This window comes from Oryzias latipes, chromosome 11 (assembly GCF_053564925.1).
Source record: "Oryzias latipes strain Hd-rR chromosome 11, Olatipes_Hd-rR_3.1".
In the NCBI taxonomy this organism is placed as follows: domain Eukaryota; kingdom Metazoa; phylum Chordata; class Actinopteri; order Beloniformes; family Adrianichthyidae; genus Oryzias; species Oryzias latipes.
Genome location: NC_136247.1, coordinates 7,163,836 through 7,175,752, shown reverse-complemented (window position 1 = coordinate 7,175,752; position 11,917 = coordinate 7,163,836). Strand labels below are relative to the sequence as shown.

The 11,917-nt window shown below is 39.6% G+C and overlaps 1 protein-coding gene across 5 annotated transcripts; it reads left to right on the top strand.

Moving 5' to 3' along the window:
- Positions 1-2,947: 2,947 nt before the first annotated feature.
- On the top strand, positions 2,948-11,814 carry si:ch211-199g17.2 (uncharacterized). 5 transcript variants are annotated; one of them, XM_023960145.2, is made up of 12 exons: positions 2,948-3,114; positions 5,985-6,016; positions 6,103-6,180; positions 6,260-6,402; positions 6,478-6,600; positions 6,680-6,737; positions 7,931-8,230; positions 8,393-8,529; positions 8,609-8,725; positions 9,377-9,434; positions 9,826-9,885; positions 9,970-11,814. In XM_023960145.2, the coding sequence occupies exons 2-12, from the start codon at positions 6,004-6,006 to the stop codon at positions 11,118-11,120; spliced, it is 2,238 nt and encodes a 745-aa protein (XP_023815913.1). In that variant the 5' UTR covers positions 2,948-3,114; positions 5,985-6,003; the 3' UTR covers positions 11,121-11,814. The 5 variants fall into 5 exon arrangements, with proteins under 5 accessions (XP_023815913.1, XP_078810732.1, XP_023815911.1 ...); XM_078954606.1 differs by having other exon boundaries at positions 2,976-3,114; positions 9,284-9,434; XM_023960143.2 differs by having other exon boundaries at positions 2,976-3,114; positions 6,260-6,600.
- The last annotated feature ends 103 nt before the right edge of the window (positions 11,815-11,917 follow it).

The following is an 11,917-nucleotide window of genomic DNA, read 5'->3' as shown; positions in this document are numbered from 1 at the left end:
CAGTGCTTTGGGCCTTCGAGGGAGGTAAGAAAGTGCCATACAAGTAGACGCTATTTACCATAATCCGGAACAAATTTTAAGCCTGAATACACCCAAGCGGACCCTGATCCAGGACCAGGAACTGCTCTTGGGCCCCTCTTTGGAAGGGGAACTCGGTTCGTTTCCAATCAGACTGAGCTTCGGTTCGCTCTGAGATTCCGCAGTCTGAACACAAGGCGTCATCGGAGTGGAACAACTGAACTAAAAAAGCCACCGTAGCCGACATGAACAGAGTAGGAATGAAACAACAGATGAGCTGCGGACAAACAGAAAAAAGGGTCCAACTGTTTATTTGTTAGAATGTTTATTTTAAAACACTTCTTCCATGTTTTTCTGTGTCTTGTCATGCAGTTAGCGCCCATCCTAAAAGCTACTTTGTTGTTCCTTAACAGACATCGGTTAAAGCAATGCCATAACAGCACAACGATGAGACACAGCAACTCACTGAAATGTAATCAGATCAATTCAGAACAATTCCTTCACAGGCGTTTGAGCAGGTCGTCCAATGATCGAAGAGTCGACGGTTGGATTCCCTCTTCCCCCAGCCAACTGTTGTTGTGTCCTTGGGCAACTTCACCCTCCTTGCCTCCAGTGTGGCTCCACTGGTGTGTGAATGTGCATGAATGTTCCCGGTGATGGTCAGAGGGGCCGTAGGCGCGAACTGGCAGCCACGCCTCTGTCAGTCTGCCCCAGGGCAGCTGTGGCTACCTCAGTAGCTACCATCACCAAGTATGAATGAGGAGTGAATGAATAATGGACACACTGTAAGCGCTTTGAGCGACTGGAAAAGCGCAGATAAATCTAATCCATTATTATTATATGTCATAAACACTTCTTAGCGTACCTTCTGAGCTGTCTTTTTGTCGGAAAACGCCCTGCAGCATGCCTCCACTGGACCAAAGTACCAAGAAAAAGGTGTTATACCTGACATTGATACAGATGTTTGATAATAAACTACAAGTGCAGGATAATTTTTGCCTCTAGTTGCTTTGCCCCGCCCTAGAAAATCCTGACCAACAAGTGAAGAGATTTTTGGTCACATGGTTTTGTTTACAAGCTTTGATTCGACTGAGGAAAGCCAGTCTGAATACAGACCAAAAGCAAGGACTCGATCCGGGGACTGGGTCCGTGCCAAACGTTTTCCCAGTCTGAATATACCCTTATCACTACAGAACTGCACAAGTTTGTCAGGATTGTTCCATTTCTCAAAGACAAGTTAGCATCATTTTCAATCAAAATAAAATATAACTTTTTTTTAACTTCAAACCTTGGAAATTATGCAAAGAATTTTGTTATAAATGGGGAGAAACCTAGGATCCTCTGTGACCCCCCAGTTCTACACACCCAGAGGGTGACTCTAAAGAGTGTGGAAATTATAATCAAAAGTATATTAATGTTCTATATGTTAGTCAAGCAAATATGAGACATGCATTTGATAAAATGGGTGTGTGATTACTGTGGAAATTTAAAAGACAACGGTCAACAGCAGATAAAGAGGAACTGAAGGATGTGGTTAAGAGTGCTCGTGTGCCAACCTGCATGCTGTGTCAAAAAACAACTCCCCATGGTGTAAACAAATGTAAAGAAGCATATGAGGAGGATGTTTGTCATGAAGTGTGAAACAGGTGTAATTGGACGTACACGTCCTGTGTTGATGAATAAAACGAGCCTGCCCAAAGGAGGAAGGCAGAATTGAGCACAGACTGTTTGAGGAGCTGGTGTAAGAGGCTGTGCTGGATTCTCCCTTTGCAAAGGCCAACTAAGATTCAGAGTACGGAGTGTGATTTCTGAAACTTCAGCTGCATCTGACTCCAAACTAAAGAACCCAGGGAAGTCAGCTGGACTTCAACAAGAGAGATTGTGGAAGTTCCCCAATGTGTTTGTGAGGGAAGAAGGACTGTAACCCTTCAACTGCTCTCAGTGCAGGTTTTCACTGCAATTTAGATAGCAGAGAGAGAGGACTGGAGCCTTCAGAAAGTGCAGCACAAACAACATAAAGCCTTAAAACCCACTAACAGGATTTACTTTAATTATGATGTAAAGTGGTAAGATGCCAGCTGCTTTTTTAAAAAATCACTACACAACTAAACACTTGTGAAAACACATAGAAGTGGAGTTAACAGGCCAAAAGGTGATTTCCTGCTCCTATTGATTCTTTAGGTCCAGCATACAAAAAAACCCACAAAAAACAAATGACAACTGTTGCAAGAAAGTGACAGAACTGACATTTTCCCTTATAATTTTCACCAAATAGGTGAAATTACACCTATTCTCATCCATCCCCATAATATGTCCTATTCAGAGCTAAAATGTGTATGATGACACACTGGAAATGTCAAAATCTAAAAAGATAAAGTTAGCCAAGTTAGTAACAAGATCAAGGGAACATTTTTACTTTTATAGAATTTTCTGTTATTGGCACTCCAGGGTGCATCCAGAAAAAAAACGACTTTAAAAAAAAAAAAAAAAAAATGTAAACATTTTTTTAGAACAGGATACTAGTTTTATAAACCAAATTTTGGCATTCATTAGAATATATATAATTTTGGTTTAAATAAAAATACCTTAGGATATCTTTTATAATACTACATGTTATGGATAGCATTATCCTCAAAAGAAGTTTTGCAAAATAGAATATTTTCAGAAATTAGTCTACCACAACCCACTTTTTTCAATAAAAAATGAATTTTATCCTTTTTAAATTCAATATTTATCTTTATACTTTTAATATTTTTGACTTTTTTTTAAAAGTATCTTAGTTTTCTGTTTTTATTTAAAATACCATTTAAAAAGTGCAAAATTAAAAAAAAAACTCGTGTAGGCTCGCAGATACTTACTTTCCTGGCTTCTATAAAGATTTTTCAGAGGAAATGTCCCCAATTTACCTCTTTTCATGCTGCAGGGTCACGTGCACAAACCAGTTAATTTGATTGGCCGAAGGATGAAAGCGTTTTGTGGGTCTCAGCGGTAAGGAAGTACTGCAACCACAGTCGTTGCGGTTGATAAACCTCAAGAAAACTAATCGGTTATTCAGGAAGGTACGAGCTAAGCAAAACACGTCACCGGTCCATGCGTGTAAGTAAACTTGCATTTTGATCATGTCTAGATACAGTTTCCTTTAAAAGTTTAGTTTAATATCAATTGTAGATAAGATTGTGTGTCTGTGTGTGGTAACAGAGCAGAGCACAAAACTTGTACACAATTATGATCAATTTGTCAAAGTTGACTATGAACTGATTTATAAACTGTTTTTGGCTCAGTGGTTCGTTAGCTGTTAATTTATTTTAAAAAAGGACAGCTCTGTGTTAGGATTGTTTTTTTGCTTATCTTTGTTTTTAGTAAATATTTTTGAACCCCCCAAAAGTCAAAAAGTGGTAATTTTTATTTGACAAAACTGCAAAACGGCAATCGTCAAGGCTAATTTGTCCCTATTCAAATAGTAGTCACTGAAGTAAGTTTTAAACTTTATTCTGCAGTTGAACATTTCTTTTAATGTATATTAAAACACAAATGCCCCCCCCCCCCCAAAAAAACAACAAACTGACTACTTCGTGTTTTGTCAAAATATAACGTTACATTACTGCCATCTACTGGTCAAAGATTGAATCACACCAATCAATCAACACAGTGACATGTTTATTTGTAAGCAAATGGTGGAATAAAAACGGATGACATGATCCATTGATTTGTTAATTTTTTGGCTGCACGGTGGCGCAGTGGTTAGCGCTCTTTCCTCACAGCAAGAAGGCCCCCGGTTCTGTTTCAGGCCCCCCGGGGGACCTGAAACAGAACATCAATGAGGGACCTTTCTGAGTGTTTTCATGTTCTCCCCATGCTCGTGTGGGTTTTCTCCGGGGACTCCGTCTTCCTCCCACCGTCCAAAAACATGCTTCATAGGTTAATTGATTACTCTAAATTGTCTCTAGTTGTGAGTGTGAGAGTGTGTGGGTGTGTGATGTGTGGCCCTGCAACAGACAAGCAACTGTCCAGGATGTCCCCTGCCTTTGCCTGCAAGTGGCCGGGATAGGATCTGGTGACCCTAAAAAGGATAGAACAGATTAGAAAATGAATGAATGAATGGGGGAAAAAACCTTGAGATCCAATTTCCCCCCCCTTACTTTCATTTGTCAATTATAGTAAAAAGCTTAAACCTTAAAATAATCCAGAATACCATCAAGTTTGTTGTGAATTTGCCAATCTAAGTACTACAAATATGCTTTCACACTTTCTTTAAATTCATGTTAGACAAAAGAAACAGTTGGACTTTACATGTATATAAGAGTAATAATTTGACATGTATGTTCTTTTTTTTAAAGCCTCTGCTTTTAGTTAATGTAAGAACAGGATGGTTTGGAATTGAACTACAATTGACCAGAACTTGTACTGGCTTTCTTTAAAGCATATTTTTTCTCATGGGATTTGAAGGATTTTAATAAAATCTTGGTGTATGACCAAAAAGACATTATAAGCTTTGCCAGAATGCAATAGGATTGCTGAAACAGGAGGGTGTGGACTAAACAGCTTAATCCTTAGGAATCTGGGGGGATTTTTTAATTGTTTTTGTTTATTTTTAGTATAGCTTAAAAACTGTTAACTTTGCCTTGTTTGGTATCAGTTTTTTCAGTACAACCACATCTACATATGACTTGACAGTGATTTTTTTGTTGTCATTTTGCCACATTGTACCTAAAATCACACAATTGTGTAAAAAAAAAAAAAATATATATATATATATATATATATATATATATATATATATATATATATATATATATATATATATTTTGCAACATTGCAAATTTTGACAAAGCTTATTTTTCACTTCAACTAAACGTGTTAAAAAACAGCGTTGAAATTGAGCATACTGCAAAGTTAAATGCAACCTTTCACACTTAAATGCGCTAATGTCTCACGCATTTTTGGTTCTGATTTTCCTGAAACAACTTTCAAAATAAGATTGACACCAAGTCACTGCTGGCTGAACACGTGTGACCACATCACAAGCTTGTTTGAGTTTTGGTAAAACAACAAAATTATACATAACTTTCAAAATAAAAATGCTGCCAATGTTTCAGACCTTTTTTTTTTTTTTTAATTAACTACATTAAGAATCAGATTCCACACACGATTTGTGTCATTTCAGAGCAGTGTCTTTTCATTTTCAAGCTGAGTCCTTCCTGGTTGAAGGCTGTTTAGCTTTTGTTGGAATAACACCATCTCTCAAATATCTCCTTTCATAAAACTTTTAAACCCTACATCTCCTGCCCCTCTCCTCCCATACAACCTCCCATGAACTTTGTCCAGCATCCAGCGGCATTAAATGTATCAATGGATGATGTGATGACGATTTTACTTCATGGGATGAAGAGCGATTTCACACTTTTTGCCTGCTGTGGCCATTTCTGCAAAAAGAAATGGTTAACCTGAATGTTTTTTCAAGTCTTGGAGGTAACTGAAAAACAAAACAAAGTTTAACCTCATGTTGTATTTAGTTTGAAGCCCCCACTTTAAAAAAACAAACAAAAAACAGCAGAAATGGACAGTCAGAAACACTCTTTAAAATTGGTCATGTGATTTGGGGTGTCTCTCCGCTCAAACTTCATTTATAAAGCACTAGTTTTCAGACTAAAGTAACACAAAGGCCACAACACAATCTTCTGCCAAAAACACAGAAAAAAAATAGCAAAACAGAAACTTTCACCACAAAAAAAGATTTGTGCTTGCTTTCTTCCATCTTTTTGTTTGTATTTTTCCTTCAGTTATTTCATCTTTGATGACACTGTAGTCTAAAAAAGTGACATATTTGTTTTTTATTTTATTTTAAGTTCTGTTTTTAGAAATGTTTTCTTCAACACGCACAGGTCGCTTTCTACAGTAAATACTGCATGATCTCAACAGAAATGAATTAGAAACGGGTGTTTTTGAATTGGTCTCTCTGTGTACAGGTGGCGTTTCTTCAGCTGCATGATGGAGCCAGGTGGGGGTTCCAGCAACACATTTCATCAACCGTTTTGTGCCCTTGACTCCTCCATGAAAGGGTTTGATGCTTTATCTTGTTTGTAGACGTTTCGAGCAAAAGCCAGCTGTTCGATTCCCTCAAGACCTATCTGAACAACAGGAACAGATTACAGCCTATAATTGGTTGGTAGCAGAATTCCCTCCCGCTCGCCTTTTGCCCCGTTCTTGACTCCCAAACATCCGCCGTTTTATGTTCTTGCAGGCCTGAGCAGTATTGTGGAAGTGGTGAACGTGGGAACGCAGAACAGGGCGGCGGTATATTTTTGCCACGTGTGCGTGCGTCGGCTTGACATGGCTGACATGCGGAATCACATTTTGGGAAGTCTCCACAGATACAACTACATTGTAAGTGCCGCCAGTGAGTCATGTCAGCGTTGCCGTGGACCGCCTTTTGTAACAGATGACGCTGTCCCCTGGCAGAAAGCCTCTCAGCCCCATTTAGTTTCTCAGTGGCCGGTGAACTCTGACCTGTCAAAGCAGGCCTGGCCTTTAATGGCGCTGGCCAAGATGCTGGAGAGCAGAGAGGGACCCGGCGATGTTCAGGTACGCCATATTTACCGCGTGCTGAGCTTTTACTGCAGATCCAGAGAGCATCTAGTCACGTTTGCATTTTTATGTAAAGTTGTTAGAAGTTGAAGATGCTGTACATCAGAAGATGGCAACTTGGAGTGAAAACTACGGTTAGTGAATGTTTTCCCATCCTAAGTTTCAAATATGATTAAAATTGTTATTCTAACACTGGAAAGTATGGAATCAGTCCGGCCGGTGCTTAAAGCCCCACTCCGATCATCTTTTGATCTTTTGAAAAAAGTCTTGTCTTTTTAATTTTGTTGATGCCGTTTTCAGCCAAAATCCCGGAAAAACCATGTCGTTTCCTAGGACATAGTTTCTGCAGAGCAGCAGAAGTTCACCAGAAATGTTGGCGCTGAGGGCGCAAAGCATGCGGAGCTTCTGGCATGTCCAGCGTATTTTCCATATCACAAATATGCTTTTTTATTTATTTATTTCCATCTGCGTCTTATTCACAACGATTTAAATAAGAAAATGCTCAGAAATGGAATTTGTATCTTAATTATCTTTATATATGTTCTCCATCATCTAAAAAATGCCACAAGAGCATATTAACACAACAAAAACAAACTTTTCATTGGAGTGGGTCTTTAAGAAGTGATTCAATACCCAGTGTCGTCATTTTGACTGGCTTGCTTGACTTTAAAAGTTTAAAAATGAGCAAAAGTCGTAGATTTGACAGAAATGCATTTTACTTTATGCTATCAAATAATCTGTTGGCCGTTTAATGTGTTTTTTTTTTTTTTTTTTCCTTTGCATTGTTTGTTCTTGGGTATTTTCTCTACCTGTTGGGTCTAAACTAAACCAACACTTCTCAACTATATTTGAGCAGGAAGAAAGGACACGGAGTCACTTTAAATCTTTTGTGGAGAGAGAGCAGACAGGAACACACTCATGCAATTCTCCGTTTGCTCTGAGTTTACAAAGGTCTGCCTCCTCACTTTTATTCATAATCAGGGTGTTTCCCTACATACAGATGCTTCTGAAAAGGGGGGGGGGGACAATGCAACCCACACAGGTCAATAAACTAATCTAAAAAAACAGAAATATTTGCTCCTTTGAGATACAGCTTTGTTGTTGCGCCCTGTGGTTTCAGAGCTCATCTCCTGCAGAGCAAAGGTGATCATCTGTCACCAGATCAAATGCAGGACAGCTGCGCTGGGTCACGTCCCTCGTTCTCGAGAGCCAATTTCTCATAGAAAAGCAATATACAGACAATAGTTCAAAAGTTCAGAGTAAATATGAGATGACTTATGTACAATTATTCCAACACTACCACCTCTTTGTTTTTCCAATGCCGCAGCTTTAACTGTGATAAACACCCTGAAATGCGAACAGGGTGGACCCGGCAGCTCTTCGGACGCTGCGTTGTTCCACCCTGCCGTCGAGTCGCAGAGGATTGTTTTGTTTCCACACAACTCTCGGAAAAAACCAGAGCCAGGTTCAGAATGTGGCGGGATCTCTCCAAGCAGCAGCGAACATCGTCGAGAGCCTGAGACGAAGAGCTGCTCACAAAGTCACCCGGAAGACGGCGAAAGATGGGAATCTCTGGTGTGTGAAAGCAGCTTTCTGGACCAATATTCAGGACCCAGTCTTCTTATCGGTGAGGAAAAGCCTTGAGTAACAGATGAGGAAAACGTTTGAAGTCATTTAAACCGCCAGTCTTCTGGTTTCACAAGCTGTAACGCCATATTTCTTCTTCATAGTGTCAATCAATATAGCTGTTTAAATTTTTCATTTCAAGTACTGCTGGTGTTTGCAACAGGTCTCACCCGAGTAGTTGAGTTGAAAGGTCAGGACGGCTGCTCTCTCTGTTTCTTATGCCACTGCTGTCGCATCAAATCCAGCAAAGAGGATATTATTGATCATCTAACCAGCTCCTCACATCTGATCAATTACCTGGTAAAGCAATAAAGAAGGCAAACACACACATGTACCACACATTAGAGAGGAGATAAGAGTCTGTTTTTTTTATTTGTAGGTGGAAATTTATCCCGACCAGCTGCAGGAGGTTCATGAACCTTTGAAATACAATTGTCAGCTTCTGCAGTTGTTGGCTATGAAAGTGGAGCACGAGAAGGGCAGAGAGGAGCTGAAGGTATCCTCTTTATACAAATTAGTCCAGCATTTGCTGTAATTTTACAGAAAAAAGGTGAGAAAGAACAAGCTTTTCTTTCATTTCTAGATCTTCACCCTCCAACTATTATTTTATTTTAGATTTTTAATATAAAGGTTTTTCGTATTTTTTTCCCTGCTTTTATATTTTAGCCTTTTATTAGAGGCTTGTTTTCTATGTGTTTTCCCTCTGAACTATTCTGTAGTTGGATGTAGTTTAAAATGATGAACAGAATCATGTTTTATAAGGTTGTAAATTACAAAATACTGTTTTGGAATGTGGTTTACGTTTCAAAATGGATTTTAAATAATCGAGTTTGAGGAAATGAAACCAAAACTTTTTATTTGAACTGATCATTTTTCTTTTCAGGTAGGTAATGGGAAAGACTTCTTGAACATTTAGGTTAATGGGTTAAATGTATGTGAAACAATGACTGTTTTTAAAGAGGGATAGTTGTCAGAACTGCGTCTTACGCACACTGGTGGATTGTTGAATTCTCCTGTTGTTTTGTGTGTTTCTGTCTGATATGAATCTTCACAGCTTCCTTTTCTCCTTCCCTTGGGGTCGTCCTTTCTCCATTTTATTCTGATTGTAATGCTGTTCTTGTTTGAAGAATGTCGCTCGTGTTCCCAGGTAGAACATGTCCCCGAAACCTACTGTAGTCACCTCTCTGGAAAAAGTTACCACTGGTGTAAGTGCAGACCTCTTAACATGACCGACTGTGGGGAAACTTCCTCTCTCCTGCTGCAACTTTTCTGTTCATCCAGGAAGTAGAAGTTTCCCTCCTCATTCTATTAAATTGCCACCATGTCTATAGTTTTCTGATCAGATTGAATCTTAAAGCTTATTAGAGGAAGACTTTAATGTTGTTTAGCTGAAATTAACTAATATAGAAGTGTTTTTGTATTAAAGAGGAGAAAAAAAATTGAAACTCTCAACTTTTAAATTTTAGGGTAAATATTTTATTGCAAAAACAGAATTGTTCCTTTTTTTTGTTCATATTTTTATTGATGTTTCCCTTCAGGTGAAGGGTTTTTGTGTGTGATTTTTAATTTTATACTCCCAGTGTTTTTATTTTTCAGGTTTAAAGATGCTTTCAGAGGGCTGGGCACCGATCCAAAAACAAACGGAAATTACTGAAGGTGTCTGCCTCTCTACACCTTTAAAAAAAAAAATCCTCCCTTTTTTTATTGTTGCTTTACTCATAGTTATAGTTCCTCTTTTAGGAGATTTTGGGGAAAAGTCTACATTTCCAAGGAAAAGCTCTGCCCCGATGTCAAGAGAATCACAGACTTTGGGGCAAAAGAAGAAGAAGAAGAAGAAGAAAAAGCCAAACACGGTGTTTGTTGTAAATCTGCCGCTCAGGAAGGGGGCGATGCTCCTGGAGAGGCAGTCTTTCAGCGCCAAGAGCCCTTCCTCTGGCCTCCACCGAGCTCAGTCTGAGATATCGGGCTCGGAGTTGGCGTGCGATTCTCAATCCTATGCGGTCGAAGACGACGCGCAGATGCACAGCTGCGACACGCTGCAAGATTTCTGTGGAGGAGATCCTGATGTCACACAAGATCCAGCTGCATTTCTGGGCACCGGCAATGGTTTCAGACACCAGCACCAAGACGCGGCTGAGGCAGCGGGGGACATGGTGTTTTACGAAAAGGCGTACAACACAGGACAGTATGAAGAAAGGCCAAGTCAGGAGTTTCCACACATCTGGAAGAATGAAGCCTCTCAAGTGACGAGTGCATTTTTGATGGATCCTCATGGAGAAGACTTATCCTTCTGTAGTGGAACGGAACAATGTGGGACTGAACAGGGCTACAGATCTGCTTTAAATGCAGTTGGAACAGACATGCAGAAGTTTAGAAATGATGGAGAAACAAGCTCCAGTGCTGTTCAATACTATGCCTACCAGCAGGTGGCATGGAGTGACGCAGGTCCTCACACAGGCAGCATGTGGGGGTGTTATGACTTCCCTGCAGTTGGAGTTCCTCCTGTAGATGCCGTCAACATGTCTACCTGCTACAGAGATGCTCTCACCCACTGTGGCAGTATCTCTGCTCAGACCACAGGAGGGTTTTATGAGGCTGACCCAAGACAACCGCAAACCCCCACTGATTTCATCACGGGTTGTACCCAGGATGCTCCACTGAGTAATCCACATCTCACCGCGAACTGTCAAGCCAAATACAGCCAAATACAAATGAAATTGATGGCTTTTGCCAACTACAGTCCTGGACCAGCTACAAAACCAGGGCAGGCCTTGTCTTGTCCGGTGAGCAGTGCTGCCGATCAGGGTACGAAGCAAGCTGATGCTTTGACCCAACCCAGCCAGGCCGTTGGTGACGAAGCCTTTTGTGTTTATCACACAGCTGGTTTCTAATTGGAAGAAAAATCTAACTATTTCTCCTATGAACACCTTCTTGTGTGTCACCATGACAGATTTTGCTTTCGGTGTTCTTTAAGTTTGAATCTTCTGGTACAAAACATGTTTACAAAAGTATTCCACTTTTTCTGAACTTCCTTGTAAATTGTAAATGACAATGACTGTCATTAATCACTAACCTCTTCAGGTGTCAGTTTGTGTCAGTTTTCTGCAGATCCAGAGGTAGCTCTGTTGTTGTGAACGCCCCTCTGTTCTTCTCAGGGTAGCTTTACTGCACTAGCTAACAATGGTGCTGGTTACATTTCTAGATTTATATCATTAAATCTATTTCTTTCTTTTTTTGTTTGTTGAAAAGGGGAGGTATCTTACTGTCAGACCAATTTCAAACAATTAGAGCTGAATAATTGTTTATTACATGTTCATGTGGGGTAGAGCGACCATTTATGGACATGAGGGGAGATGATGTCGAACCTGCTTTTGCAGAGCTTCTTCTCGATGAATAAATGCATTTCAGCTGGTTTCATTGACTTTTTTAGTTGCATACAATCTTATCAGTATTCTTCAACCACTGCACTGTTGTTCATGGAAATAATTGCCCGTGTCACTTAATTATCTGTACCATCACATTACTGGAAATTCAGGAGCTCCAAAACAATTTTGAAGAGTTTAATTAAAGGTGTGTTATTCTTGGGTTTGCGTAATCTATTTTATTTTATTTTTTTGTTTTTGTTTCCTTTCACTGTGTTATCTTGTACATAGCTGTCAATGTTCAAAACATAAAAAAACAACTATTA